The sequence below is a fragment of the Petromyzon marinus genome (genome assembly GCF_048934315.1).
Source record: "Petromyzon marinus isolate PM22_M1 ecotype Great Lakes invasive population chromosome 67 unlocalized genomic scaffold, UKy_Petmar_22M1.pri1.0 chr67_unloc.6, whole genome shotgun sequence".
Classification (NCBI taxonomy): Eukaryota; Metazoa; Chordata; class Hyperoartia; order Petromyzontiformes; family Petromyzontidae; genus Petromyzon; species Petromyzon marinus.
Window position 1 is genome coordinate 11107 of NW_027422596.1, and position 13269 is coordinate 24375.

General features: G+C 53.5%; 1 protein-coding gene across 1 annotated transcript; it reads right to left on the minus strand.

Annotated features, from left to right (window-relative positions):
- Window positions 1–252: 252 nt before the first annotated feature.
- LOC116956755 (uncharacterized) lies at window positions 253–12632 on the minus strand. The gene is made up of 3 exons (XM_076058036.1): window positions 12538–12632; window positions 3691–4506; window positions 253–1819 (listed from the first exon to the last, which is right to left on the minus strand). Exons 2-3 carry the CDS (start codon window positions 4363–4365, stop codon window positions 1691–1693), a joined length of 804 nt encoding a protein of 267 aa, XP_075914151.1. The 5' UTR covers window positions 4366–4506; window positions 12538–12632; the 3' UTR covers window positions 253–1690.
- Between the last annotated feature and the right edge of the window lie 637 nt (window positions 12633–13269).

Here is a 13269-nt window from a genome sequence, read left to right on the forward strand (position 1 = left end):
TCCTGGCCTCGTCCGCTCCAGAAGGACGTGGAACCTGCGCCCACTTCGGTCACCTGTCCGGCATTGGCCAGTCGGATCTAACGAAGGGCAGCAACATCCACAAATGTGCCTGGCGGTAGCGTCTCTCAGGTCTTTTTGATCCGGGCGATGTCCATCAAAGTTGCAGCACGTTCCAGGTCGCCCAACAGTGAGTGGGTTTTCACTTTGGTCTTCATTCATTCAATTTGATTTTTCGACCGCAGGTACGGGGGGGGGGGGGGGGGGGGGGATCCCGCCGGCTGCGGTGGGCTGGCCGGGATGTTTTGAAGCCAATTCTAGATTTAAAGCTTTCGTGACTGCAAGGATCCACACTCTTTGGCTCTATTCGGTAAAGTCACGCCGGGTAAAAAATAAAACAACAGCAATAATCACGAAGTTTCGGCCACAACACAAGGCCGCTTGCGTTTTGGCCGAAAAACGTCGTGATTTTTGTTGTTTTATCTTTTTACCCACGTGACTTTACCGAATAGAACCAAAGAGCATGCTTTGAAGCAGGCAATGTTCGGGGTGCCTTTCCCCTAACCCAGGGGGGTCGGCAACCGATGGCTCGCGAGCCAGACTGTGGCTCTTTCGGCGACTGCATCTGGCTCGCAGATGAATCTTGGCCCGACGTTTCTTAACACGATGAGTCCTAACACGACGAGAGACGTCGGCGAAGATTCATCCGCGGGCCGGATGCAGTCATCAAAAGAGCCACATCTGGCTCGCGAGCCATCGGTCGCCGACCCCTGCCCGAAACCCTTTCCTCACGACGGGGGGTGAGCAGCGTGGTGACCCTGAATCGGGATGCTCAGTCGCTCGGGGGTGCTTGCCCGGACTTCGCCGCCGCCGCCGCTCCGGCCCAGCGAGGGAACGGCCAATATCCTGAGCCGCCATGCGTGAAGGTTTGTGGCGTACGGGATTTTCCGGCTAACGTCCGCGCCTGCTGCTGCTGCTGCTGCTGCTTCGTCGCTCGCCCATCGGCACAGGACTCGGATAATGACGATGGTCAAAAGTGCCACGGCTTGCGCGGGGAACTTGGATTTAAGTGAGGGTGATTTGCACTACCGCTCCCCACACTCTCACACACACAGACAACAACAACAACCGCCATTCGCCACTAAGTGGCGGTGACGTCACCACGACGCTTGTGCCAGGCTATGTGCACCGTGAGGCCACGTGAAGTGTCGAACGCCCGCGGGCAGGAGGTCACGGGGCAGACCAAGGTGCCACGGGTCGACTGACTGAGATGACTGGCTGATGCACCACCTGTGCCCCCTACTGTGCCAACCCGCTGTGCTTTAGCCACCCGGCGCTCCGCTCGTTGTTGTGAGCGTCGCTCCTCCGCCCTCCGTTGTTGCTGGAGGGCGACTGCCTCCACTCACACACACACTCACACTCTCTCACACACACGCCCTCACACACACACTCACACTCTCTCACAACAACAACCGCCATTCGCCACTAAGTGGCGGTGACGTCACCACGACGCTTGTGCCAGGCCATGTGCACCCTGAGGCCACGTGAAGTGTCGAACGCCCGCTGGCAGGAGGTCACGGGGCAGAACCAGCAGGTGCCACGGGTCGGCTGACTGAGATGACCGAATTGACTGACACACACACACACTCACGCACACACTCACACACTCACACACACACACTAGCACACACACTCACACCCTCAACCACACACTCGCACCCACACTCTCTCTCACCTTGGCCCTGGTCGTTCCGATGGGGAGTTTGTCGAGTCTGACTCGCAGAGAGAAGATCACCTCCCCCGGCAGCACCTCCCTCTCCTCCTGCAAAGACAAAGCTCCCCCGTGAAGCCTTCCACAGACTGTCGGGGCAAGTGCGCACGTACGTGTGTGCGCGTACGTGTGTGCGCGTACGTGTGTGCGCGTACGTGTGTGCGCGTACGTGTGTGCGCGTACGTGTGTGCGCGTACGTGTGTGCGCGTACGTGTGTGCGCGTACGTGTGTGCGCGTACGTGTGCCCCATAGGCACCGCCGTACGTAGCCGATTGAAAGGTGCCGGGGAGCAGAGAGAGACACACACAGAGACAGACACACAGAGAGACACACAAGCAGAGAGACACACACAGAGACACACACACAAGCAGAGAGAGACACACAGAGACACCACAGAGAGACACACAGAGAGACACACAGACACCACAGGGAGACACACAAGCAGAGACAACACTCAACACAACAACAATAACTTTGAGCAGCAGCTGTTGTAAACAAACGAGCTCGTCAATGTAGACGATGATGATGACGATGATGATGATGATGACGATGATGACGATGTAAAAGTGGCTTCACAGTTCCCCGTTGTCGTCCTAACGTCTGAAGGGGAGAGAGCGTTCCAGACGGCCACATGCAGCAGCAGCAGCGCAATCTGACAGCGCCACACGGCGATAATGATGTGTAGTGTATAGTGTAGTGTATAGTGTAGTGTATAGTGTAGTGTATAGTGTATAGTAGTGTATAGTGTAGTGAATAGTGTAGTGCATAGTGTTGTGTATAGTAGTGTGTAGTAGTGTATAGTGTATATTAGTGTATAGTGTAGTGTATAGTGTAGTGCATAGTAGTGTATAGTGTAGTGTATAGTGTAGTGTATAGTGTAGTGTATAGTGTAGTGTATAGTGTAGTGTATAGTAGTGTATAGTGTAGTGTATAGTGTAGTGTATAATAGTGTATAGTAGTGTATAGTGTAGTGTATAGTGAATAGTGTAGTGCATAGTGTAGTGTATAGTGTAGTGTATAGTAGTGTATAGTGTAGTGTATAGTGTATAGTGTAGTGTATAGTGTAATGTATAGTATAGTGTAGTGTATAGTGTAGTGTAGTGTATCATAGTGTATAGTAGTGTATAGTGTAGTGTAGTGTATAGTGTAGTGTATAGTAGTGTATAGTATAGTATAGTGTATAGTAGTGTATAGTGTAGTAGTGTATAGTGTAGTAGTGTATAGTGTAGTGTAGCATCTGAAAGCGCGCGATGCGGTAGCCTCTGGTAAGCGCCGTCAGCGAGTAGCAGCGCCTATGAAGGTCGGCTCGGCACGCGAGAGGAGTGGGTGGCCGGCACCGTCGCCGGCCGCCTGCCTATCACTCGCGGCGATTTTTACACGCAGCTACCGGGGAACGCCAATAATTTGAGGCTGAGTCGACCTAGAGGAGGGCCCAGGGCCGGTTCAAAATATCCTATGGTTTGAGCGGCAATGACAGGAGCAGGTAGCATTATCATCATCATCATCACTATGATCAGCATCATCATCAGCAGCAGCAGCAGCCTCATCGCTATCGTCATTAGCAGCATCATCATTATCAATTTGATCAGCATCAGCATCATCGCTATCATCATTAGCAGCATCATCACTATCATCATCATCATCGCTATGATAAGCAGCATCATCATCATCAGCAGCAGCTTCATCACTAAAATTATCATCCCTCTCATCATCAGCTCCATCGCCATCATCATCATCATCATCACTATCATCAGCATCACGATCATCATCATTATTACCATCGCCATCGCCATCATCATCACTATCATCAGCATCACGATCATCATCATTATTACCATCGCCATCATCGCCATCACCATCGCCATCACCATCGCCACCATCATCATCATCATCGTCATCATCCTCGTCAGAGCCATGCGTACCTCCTGGAGCTGTTCCGGCCTCACGTCTCCGTGCATCAGGAGGGGGCGGCAGTGACGGAACCCGGGAGCCAAGGGCCTCCGCGTCGGCCTCTCCTCCCCCCCCTCCTCCCCCCCCTCCTCCCCCTCCTCCCCCCCCTCCTCCCCCTCCTCCCCCCCCTCTTGGCCGTCTTCCTCCGCCGCCCCTCCGCCTCCCCCGCCCGTGCCGTCCCGCCGGTCGGCTCGCGACGACGTCACCCCGGCGGACGCTCGGAGCTCCGGCGAGATCCGGCTCCAGACGGCTCGGAGGGCGGAGTCCTCCTCCTCCTCCTCGTCCTCCTCGTCCTCCTCCTCGTCCTCCTTCTCCTCCTTCTCCTTCTCCTCGTCATCGTCCACCGTCACCTCGTCGCCACCCTCCGCGTCCCTCCCGAGGGGACCTCCCACCGGGTCGCTTGACTCCCTTCCCTCCGCCGCCGCCGCGGCCGCGGCCGCGGCCGCGGCCCGAGGCTCGCCGCCGCCCCGCCGGCGCCGCCGCCGCCGGCCCGCGTAGCGCACGACGAACACCAGCGGCACCACCTCGCCGTGGAAGGCCGCGAGCCGCTGGGGAACCGCCGCGTACTCGGAGAGCCTCGCCAGCGGCCGCGCGGGCAGCAGCAGCGAGAAGCCGCACGGCACGGCCTCCTCCAGGCTCTCCGCCATCGCCGGCAACGCCGCCGCCGGCAAGGCCGCCGACTCCACCGCCGCCGCCGCCGCCGCCGCCGCCGCCGCCGGCTCCGTCACCGCAGCTCGCTCGCCCGCTCCTCTCGCTCTCTCACGTCGCCACCGAGGGGGGGCGCGCCGCTGTCGGGGATCGCATCGGCCAATCGGCGCGCAGCGTTAGCAGCGGCCCCGGGGGTTCGGTTTGGAGCGCCTCGCTTACCCGGGGTCAACGGCTACGCGCTACACCGTGGGGGGGGGGGGGTCTTTGTTGTTGTTGTTGTCTTTATTGTTGTTGTTGTTGTCTTTGTTGTTGTCGTTGTTACACTTTGGTTCTTTCGGTAAAGTAACGTAGAAAGAAAGGCGAATGGAATAACAGAGTCCACGACGTTCCGATTGCAACGCAAGCGAAACGTCGTCAGGTAGAGCTGGACTTGAGAGAGAGACAAAACACAGACACGGAGACACCACAGAGAGACGCACAAGCTGAGAGAGACACACACAGAGAGAGACACACACACAGACACACACAGAGACGGACACACAGAGAGACGCACAAGCTGAGAGAGACACACAGAGACAGACACACAGAGACAACAACAACCGCCATTCGCCACTAAGTGGCGGTGACGTCACCACGACGCTTGTGCCAGGCCATGTGCACCTTGAGGCCACGTGAAGTGTCGAACGCCCGCGGGCAGGAGGTCACGGGGCAGACCCAGGTGCCAGGGGTCGACTGACTGAGACGACTGGCTGATGCACCACCTGTGCCCCCTACTGTGCCAATCTGCTGTGCTTTAGCCACCCGGCGCTCCGCTCGTTGTTCTGAGCATCGCTCCTCCGCCCTCCGTTGTTGTTGGAGGGCGACTACCTCTAACTGCCCAGTAGCATCCTTCACGAGCCTCCTCCACAGAGGCCGATGTTGACACCGCTGGTACCAGTCATCGGCAAGTCCACTCGGCTCCACGTACTCCTGTACCACATCACTCCACCTCTTCTCTAGCCCGTGCCGCGCCCGCTTAGCCCCCTCAATCCGGCCGAACAAAAGCTGTTTCGGCATGCGGTGGCTGGGCATGCGGGCTACATGACCCAGCCATCGCAGCCTTGCCCGCCGGAGGAGCTCACCGATGGAACCTTGCCCAGATCTTTCAAGGATTTGTGAGCTCCTCACACAATCCAGTCTGGTTAAACCCAGGATGGATCGTAGGCAGGCCAGCCTATATGTTTCTAACCGGCGAAGATGTTCCATTAGGGGGGTCCACGTTTCGCAAGCGTAGAGAAGGGAGGGAATGACCGTGGCCGAGAAGACCTGAAGCTTAGTGTGGAGCGACAGACCAGGTAGCTTCCACACAGCGTTACGCAACCAATGAAAAGATATTGCCGCTCGACTGATTCGGAGTGAGACCTCTGCTGTTAAACTGGAGCCAGTCATAAGCACACTGCCCAGGTATGGGAAACTCTCCACTCTCTGCACAACTGCCCCATCACCGATTGGGAGTTGTGGGGGTGGAGTGTCCGATGGTACAAAATACCCAGGCAGGTGCTTAGTTTTGGTGGGACTAATGGTAAGGCCCCATCTCTTAGTGGCACGCTCCAGTCTCAGCAGCAGCGTCTCCAACTCCTCCTCTGACTGAGCAGCTATTACCAAATCATCACCATAAATAACGTGGTTGAGCAATAGGGAGCCATCCCTTGACCGCACCCGGACATCGATCAGCCTCCCATTATATCTGTACCATATGGAGATTCCCCCGGTACAGCTATTCAAGGCTTCACGAACTACGTGGTCAAAATAGATGTTAAATAATGTGGGAGCCAGAGGACATCCCTGTCGCACCCCAAGGTGTACAGGGAATGGCTCTGACTCCCGGCCACGTAGTTTTACCCGGACCCGCTCACCATCATGAAGGTCCTTAATGATCATGAGCAGAGGGTCAGGTACTCCACAAGCACGAAGAACGACCCAGTGCCCAGGCCTACTGATGGTATCATAGGCCTTGACCAGGTCAATAGAGCAGAGATGTAGGTTTTGTTGGAATTCCCTACACCTCTGCTGTAGCAGACGGACAGAAAATATGGCATCTGTGCAGGACCGCCCTTTCCTGAAACCGCATTGGGGCTCCGCAAGCCTCTCCTCAGCGTGCCTGGCAAGGCGATGCTGAATAATCCTTGCCAGGACCTTTCCCGGCACACTGAGGAGTGAGATGCCCCTGTAGTTGTTACAGTCTGTGCTGTCCCCCTTCTTAAAAAGGGGGACCACCAGGGCATCCTTCCAATCCTGCGGAACCCGTCCAGTGGTCCAGACTGTTGTTATGATGTCATATAGGGCAGTCTGTGCACAAACGCCACCCTCCCTCAGCATTTCGCTTGGGAGATCATCTCTGCCCGCTGCCTTTCCTGGTCTCAGACTCTGGATCGCCTTCAGTACTTCCTCAACAGATGGCACCTCACCCAGCCACTCACAGGGGGTGACTTCTTCCAATATTTGAGGCACCGCAGCCTCAGCACGGTCACCCTCACTTTGTGCCACGATGTTTTCCTGGCTGAGGGATTTTCCCTCCCCCAGGACCTCACAGAAATGCTCAGCAAATCTGCAAACCTGTTCCTGGGGGTCGGAGATTGGATCACCGTTTTTTCCCCTAATGATGGTAATAGGTGTGGCACTGCAGGTTACGTTTTTGATGGAGTTAAATAGAGATTTGTGATCACGGGCCACTGAGGCAGACTCCATCTCCTCAGCAACCCGTGACCACCACCCATCCTTGCAGCGCCTCACGGCTCTCCGAACCTCCGAGCGAAGGCTGCGGTAAGCCTCCTCATTCTCTGACGTGGGATTCTGTAGCCGATGACAGTGGGCCTGTCGCTTTTTCTCAACCATCCTGAACACCTCCTCTGTCAGCCAGGGTCTCTGGGGAGGTCTGGACCGCGTACCCAAAACAGCCATTGCAGCTGCATGAGTCACAGTCCTAAACCTCACCCATTTACCCTCGACATCAGGAGGAGTCGGGGACGATGCCAATCCCAGCCGCAAGCGATGATGAAATTCTCGCTTGCAACTTTCATCAGATAACTGAGACCAGGCCACTTTAGGTCGGAATGGGGTCCTGGGTGTACACACACCACCGGAGTGGAAGAATGGCAGGGGCATCTTACAGATGACTAGTCGATGGTCAGAGGGCAGATCAGCTCCACGGTAGGTCCTGGTGTCAAGGACATGGGCTCGCATCCGCTGGTCCGTCACTGTAGTCCAGCAGATGTTCTTGCTTGGACCCGGCATGCATCCATGATGTTGTGTGGATGCGCCGATGCCGGAACAGCGTGTTGGTAATTACAAGCCCATGGGCTGCACAAAAATCTAGCAGCCTCCTACCGTTGTTATTGAGCTGATCTGGCCCATGCCCTCCAATCACTCCAGACCAGGTGCCAGTATCATGACCAACTCGGGCATTGAAGTCACCCAACATGATGACTCTATCCCGAGGGGCCACTTTAGCCAGCACCTGTGACAGGAGGTCATAGAAGGCATCTGACTCATCGGCTTTGCCTGCATCCCTCCACGGATGTTCATCTTCGGTGGGAGCATAAGTAACCACGACCACCATTCCTCGCCTCCGGTTGATGGGAAGGCGAGCCCAAAGTAGCCTGGGGCTTACAGCTTCCCACACCTCACCGCCACGCTCCCACGCCCCCTTCATTCTTTTGTTCAAAAGAAGAGCCACACCCTGTTGTTTGGCAGTCTGCTGCCCCGAGTAGAGGACTGTCCACCCCTCATGGTGGCAGGAGCCAGAGCCGGTCCGCCGGACCTCCTGAATGCCGCATAGATCCAGGCGGTACCGGTCCAGCTCTCGACAGAGGAGTGGCAGCCTCTCCTCCGCAGTGAGCATTCGAACATTCCACGTGGCCACCCCTAGTGGCTTTTGGTTGTTTCTGGAGGAGCCCCGAGGGTAGGTATTCAATCTCCTGGCTCCGCCAATTGGGGTTTGGCCAGGAGACGTCATAGACGCCTGGCCCCCCGGGGCCTCCGGCACAAGCTTATTAGTTACATATTTCAGTTTAACTCGTGGTTTCGTGGTAATTAATTGAAGGTGGAGGGGTTACCAACCCCTCGCACTCGTCCAGAGCCCCCGTTTAGCGCCTGTGGTGGACACATATGCCATGAGGGGAGGAACCCATCAAAATTGGATCTCCCCCCACAGCACTGTCCACGACAGAGTTGCCCGTCCGGCACCGCGAGGAGGTAGGGGGTTGTTTTGCCGGACACACACACATAGACAGACACACAGAGACACACACACACAAGCTGAGAGAGACACACAGAGACAGACACACAGAAACAGACACACAAGCTGAGAGAGACACGCAGAGACAGACACACAAGCAGAAAGAAACACACAGAGACACACACACAAGCAAAGAGAGACACACAAGCAGAGAGAGACACACACTGAGACAGACACACAGAGACAGACACACAAGCTGAGAGAGACACGCAGAGACAGACACACAAGCAGAAAGAAACACACAGAGACACACACACAAGCAAAGAGAGACACACACAGAGACACACAAGCAGAGAGAGACACACACTGAGACAGACACACAGAGACAGACACACAAGCTGAGAGAGACACACACAGAGACACACACACAAGCAGAGAGAGACACACACACAGACAGACACACAAGCAGAGAGAGACACACACAGCTAGAGGTGACAGTGTTGTGTGTGTGTGGGGTTTGTTATCTCTCTAAACAGAGACATCTCTCTCTGTCTCTCTAGCTAGAGGTGACGGTGTTGTGTGTGTGGGGTTTGTTATCTCTCTAAACAGAGACATCTCTCACTCTCTCTCTAGCTAGAGGTGACGGTGTTGTGTGTGTGGGGTTTGTTATCTCTCTAAACAGAGACATCTCTCTCTGTCTCTCTAGCTAGAGGTGACGGTGTTGTGTGTGTGTGGGGTTTGTTATCTCTCTTAACAGAGACATCTCTCACTCTCTCTCTCTAGCTAGAGGTGACGGTGTTGTGTGTGTGTGGGGTTTGTTATCTCTCTAAACAGAGACATCTCTCTCTCTAGCTAGAGGTGACTGTGTTGTGTGTGTGTGGGGTTTGTTATCTCTCTAAACAGAGACATCTCTCTCTCTATCTCTAGCTAGAGGTGACTGTGTTGTGTGTGTGTGTGGGTTTGTTATCTCTCTAAACAGAGACATCTCTCTCTCTAGCTAGAGGTGACGGTGTTGTGTGTGTGTGGGGTTTGTTATCTCTCTAAACAGAGACATCTCTGTCTCTCTCTCTAGCTAGAGGTGACTGTGTTGTGTGTGTCTGGGGTTTGTTATCTCTCTTAACAGAGACATCTCTCTCTGTCTCTCTAGCTAGAGGTGACTGTGTTGTGTGTGTGTGGGCTTTGTTATCTCTCTAAACAGAGACATCTCTCTCTGTCTCTCTCTAGCTAGAGGTGACGGTGTTGTGTGTGTGGGGGGTTTGTTATCTCTCTAAACAGAGACATCTCTCTCTGTCTCTCTAGCTAGAGGTGACTGTGTTGTGTGTGTGTGGGGTTTGTTATCTCTCTAAACAGAGACATCTCTCTCTAGCTAGAGGTGATGGTGTTGTGTGTGGGGTTTGTTATCTCTCTAAACAGAGACATCTCTCTATGTCTCTCTAGCTAGAGGTGACGGTGTTGTGTGTGTGTGGGGTTTGTTATCTCTCTTAACAGAGACATCTCTCTCTGTCTCTCTCTAGCTAGAGGTGACTGTGTTGTGTGTGTGTGTGGGGTTTGTTATCTCTCTAAACAGAGACATCTCTCTCTCTCTCTCTAGCTAGAGGTGATGGTGTTGTGTGTGTGTGGGGTTTGTTATCTCTCTAAACAGAGACATCTCTCTCTCTCTAGCTAGAGGTGACGGTGTTGTGTGTGTGTGTGGGGTTTGTTATCTCTCTAAACAGAGACATCTCTCACTCTCTCTCTAGCTAGAGGTGACAGTGTTGTGTGTGTGTGTGGGGTTTGTTATCTCTCTAAACAGAGACATCTCTCTCTGTCTCTCTAGCTAGAGGTGACTGTGTTGTGTGTGTCTGGGGTTTGTTATCTCTCTAAACAGAGACATCTCTCTCTGTCTCTCTCTAGCTAGAGGTGACTGTGTTGTGTGTGTGTGGGGTTTGTTATCTCTCTAAACAGAGACATCTCTCTCTGTCTCTCTAGCTAGAGGTGACGGTGTTGTGTGTGTGTGGGGTTTGTTATCTCTCTAAACAGAGACATCTCTCTCTCTCTCTAGCTAGAGGTGACTGTGTTGTGTGTGGGGTTTGTTATCTCTCTAAACAGAGACATCTCTGTCTCTCTCTCTAGCTAGAGGTGACGGTGTTGTGTGTGTGTGTGGGCTTTGTTATCTCTCTAAACAGAGACATCTCTCTCTGTCTCTCTAGCTAGAGGTGACTGTGTTGTGTGTGTGTGGGGTTTGTTATCTCTCTAAACAGAGACATCTCTCTCTCTCTCTAGCTAGAGGTGATGGTGTTGTGTGTGTGTGTGGGGTTTGTTATCTCTCTTAACAGAGACATCTCTCTCTGTCTCTCTAGCTAGAGGTGACTGTGTTGTGTGTGTGGGGTTTGTTATCTCTCTAAACAGAGACATCTCTGTCTCTCTCTAGCTAGAGGTGATGGTGTTGTGTGTGTGTGGGGTTTGTTATCTCTCTAAACAGAGACATCTCTCTCTGTCTCTCTAGCTAGAGGTGACTGTGTTGTGTGTGTGTGGGGTTTGTTATCTCTCTACACAGAGACATCTCTCTCTGTCTCTAGCTAGAGGTGATGGTGTTGTGTGTGTGTGTGGGGTTTGTTATCTCTCTTAACAGAGACATCTCTCTCTCTAGCTAGAGGTGACTGTGTTGTGTGTGTGTGGGGTTTGTTATCTCTATAAACAGAGACATCTCTCTCTCTCTCTATAGCTAGAGGTGACTGTGTTGTGTGTGTGTGGGGTTTATTATCTCTCTTAACAGAGACATCTCACTCTCTATCTAGAGGTGACAGTGTTGTGTGTGTGTGGGGTTTGTTATCTCTCTAAACAGAGACATCTCTCTCTCTCTCTATAGCTAGAGGTGACTGTGTTGTGTGTGGGGTTTGTTATCTCTCTAAACAGAGACATCTCTCTCTCTAGCTAGAGGTGACTGTGTTGTGTGTGTGTGGGGTTTGTTATCTCTCTACACAGAGACATCTCTCTCTGTCTCTCTAGCTAGAGGTGACTGTGTTGTGTGTGTGTGGGGTTTATTATCTCTCTTAACAGAGACATCTCACTCTCTATCTAGAGGTGACAGTGTTGTGTGTGTGTGTGGGGTTTGTTATCTCTCTAAGCAGAGACATCTCTCTCTCTAGCTAGAGGTGACTGTGTTGTGTGTGTCTGGGGTTTGTTATCTCTCTTAACAGAGACATCTCTCTCTCTAGCTAGAGGTGACTGTGTTGTGTGTGGGGGGTTTATTATCTCTCTTAACAGAGACATCTCTCACTCTCTCTCTAGCTAGAGGTGACGATGTTGTGTGTGTGTGGTTTGTTACTTCTCTAAACAGAGACATCTCTCACTGTCTCTCTAGCTAGAGGTGGTGGTGTTGTGTGTGTGGGGTTTGTTATCTCTCTAAACAGAGACATCTCTCTCTGTATCTCTAGCTAGAGGTGACTGTGTTGTGTGTGTGTGGGGTTTGTTATCTCTCTAAACAGAGACATCTCTCTCTAGCTAGAGGTGACTGTGTTGTGTGTGTCTGGGGTTTGTTATCTCTCTAAACAGAGACATCTCTCTCTGTCTCTCTCGCTATAACAGAGACCCCCCCACACACACACCATAGCAGCACACAGAGCAAATAGAAGCGAGGTAAGCACGCCGGCTACCCGCCTCCAGCACGTTTAAAATACGTGAGATTAATAGGCCCCACCACGCCACGGGCCCTACCGCTCTTGCCTGGGATGCTCTGCCGGGGCGGAGAGCCGTTTCCCGGCGAGAGGTTAACGGAATGGAGACCCCCCCCACACACACACACTCTTACTATCCGGAGATTAGTCGGCCGCCACGGGCCCTACCGCTGTTGCCTGGGAAGCTCTGCCGGGTCGCAGAGCGGTTTCCCGGCGAGAGGCGAACGCAATGGAGACCACCCCCCCCGCCACTTCCTATCCGGAGATTAGTAGGCCGCCACGGGCCCTACCGCTCTTACCTGGCAAGCCCTGCCGGCACCCGAGCGCCGTTTCCCGGCGAGAGGCGAGCGCGATGAAGTCCCCCCCCCCCAACCGTTCCCCAAACCCACCCCCCCCCGCTCAACCCGGATCAGCTGAGGGCCGCCGTGGTGACGGCGAATCGATTCCACCGAAGTGCGATTCGATTAAGCGTAGTGGGAATCGATTCCGAAATGTTGATTTCGGTGTCTGGCACAGCGAGGTAGCCGGCAGCAGAAGCTTAACAAAAAAATAATTAAATAAATATGCCGCTGGAGAAATCCGATGAGCTACGAAGCTCTTTTATTTTCACAAATAGTCCGTTCGGAGCACGGGGGGGGGGGGGGTCAGAACACTGCAACAATAACCCCCTATCCACAACCGGCTAGGAGATGTTGACTACCTCGCCTGGTATACAGGAGGTCGTTGACTCGATCCCGACCCTGATGCCTGCTGCTGTAGATGTGGAGTCTGCGTCTCTCATCATCATCACGGTGGCTAGGCGATGTTAACTGCCTCGTAAGTGTGGTGTTAGTAAGTGTGGTGTTAGTAAGTGTGGTGTAAGTGTGGTGTTAGTAAGTGTGGTGTTAGTAAGTGTGGTGTTAGTGTGGTGTTAGTAAGTGTGGTGTTAGTAAGTGTGGTGTTAGTAAGTGTGGTGTTTGTAAGTGTGGTGTTAGTAAGTGTGGTGTTAGTAAGTGTGGTGTTAGTAAGTGTGATGTTAGTAAGTGTGGTGT

Coding starts and splice junctions, on each gene's coding strand:
- LOC116956755 (XM_076058036.1), bottom strand. CDS start 4,365: ATGGCGGAGAGCCTGGAGGAGGCCGTGCCGTGCGGCTTCTCGCTGCTG. Junction 1,820..3,690: donor GGCCGGAACAGCTCCAGGAG/GTACGCATGGCT, acceptor TTGTCTTTGCAG/GAGGAGAGGGAGGTGCTGCC.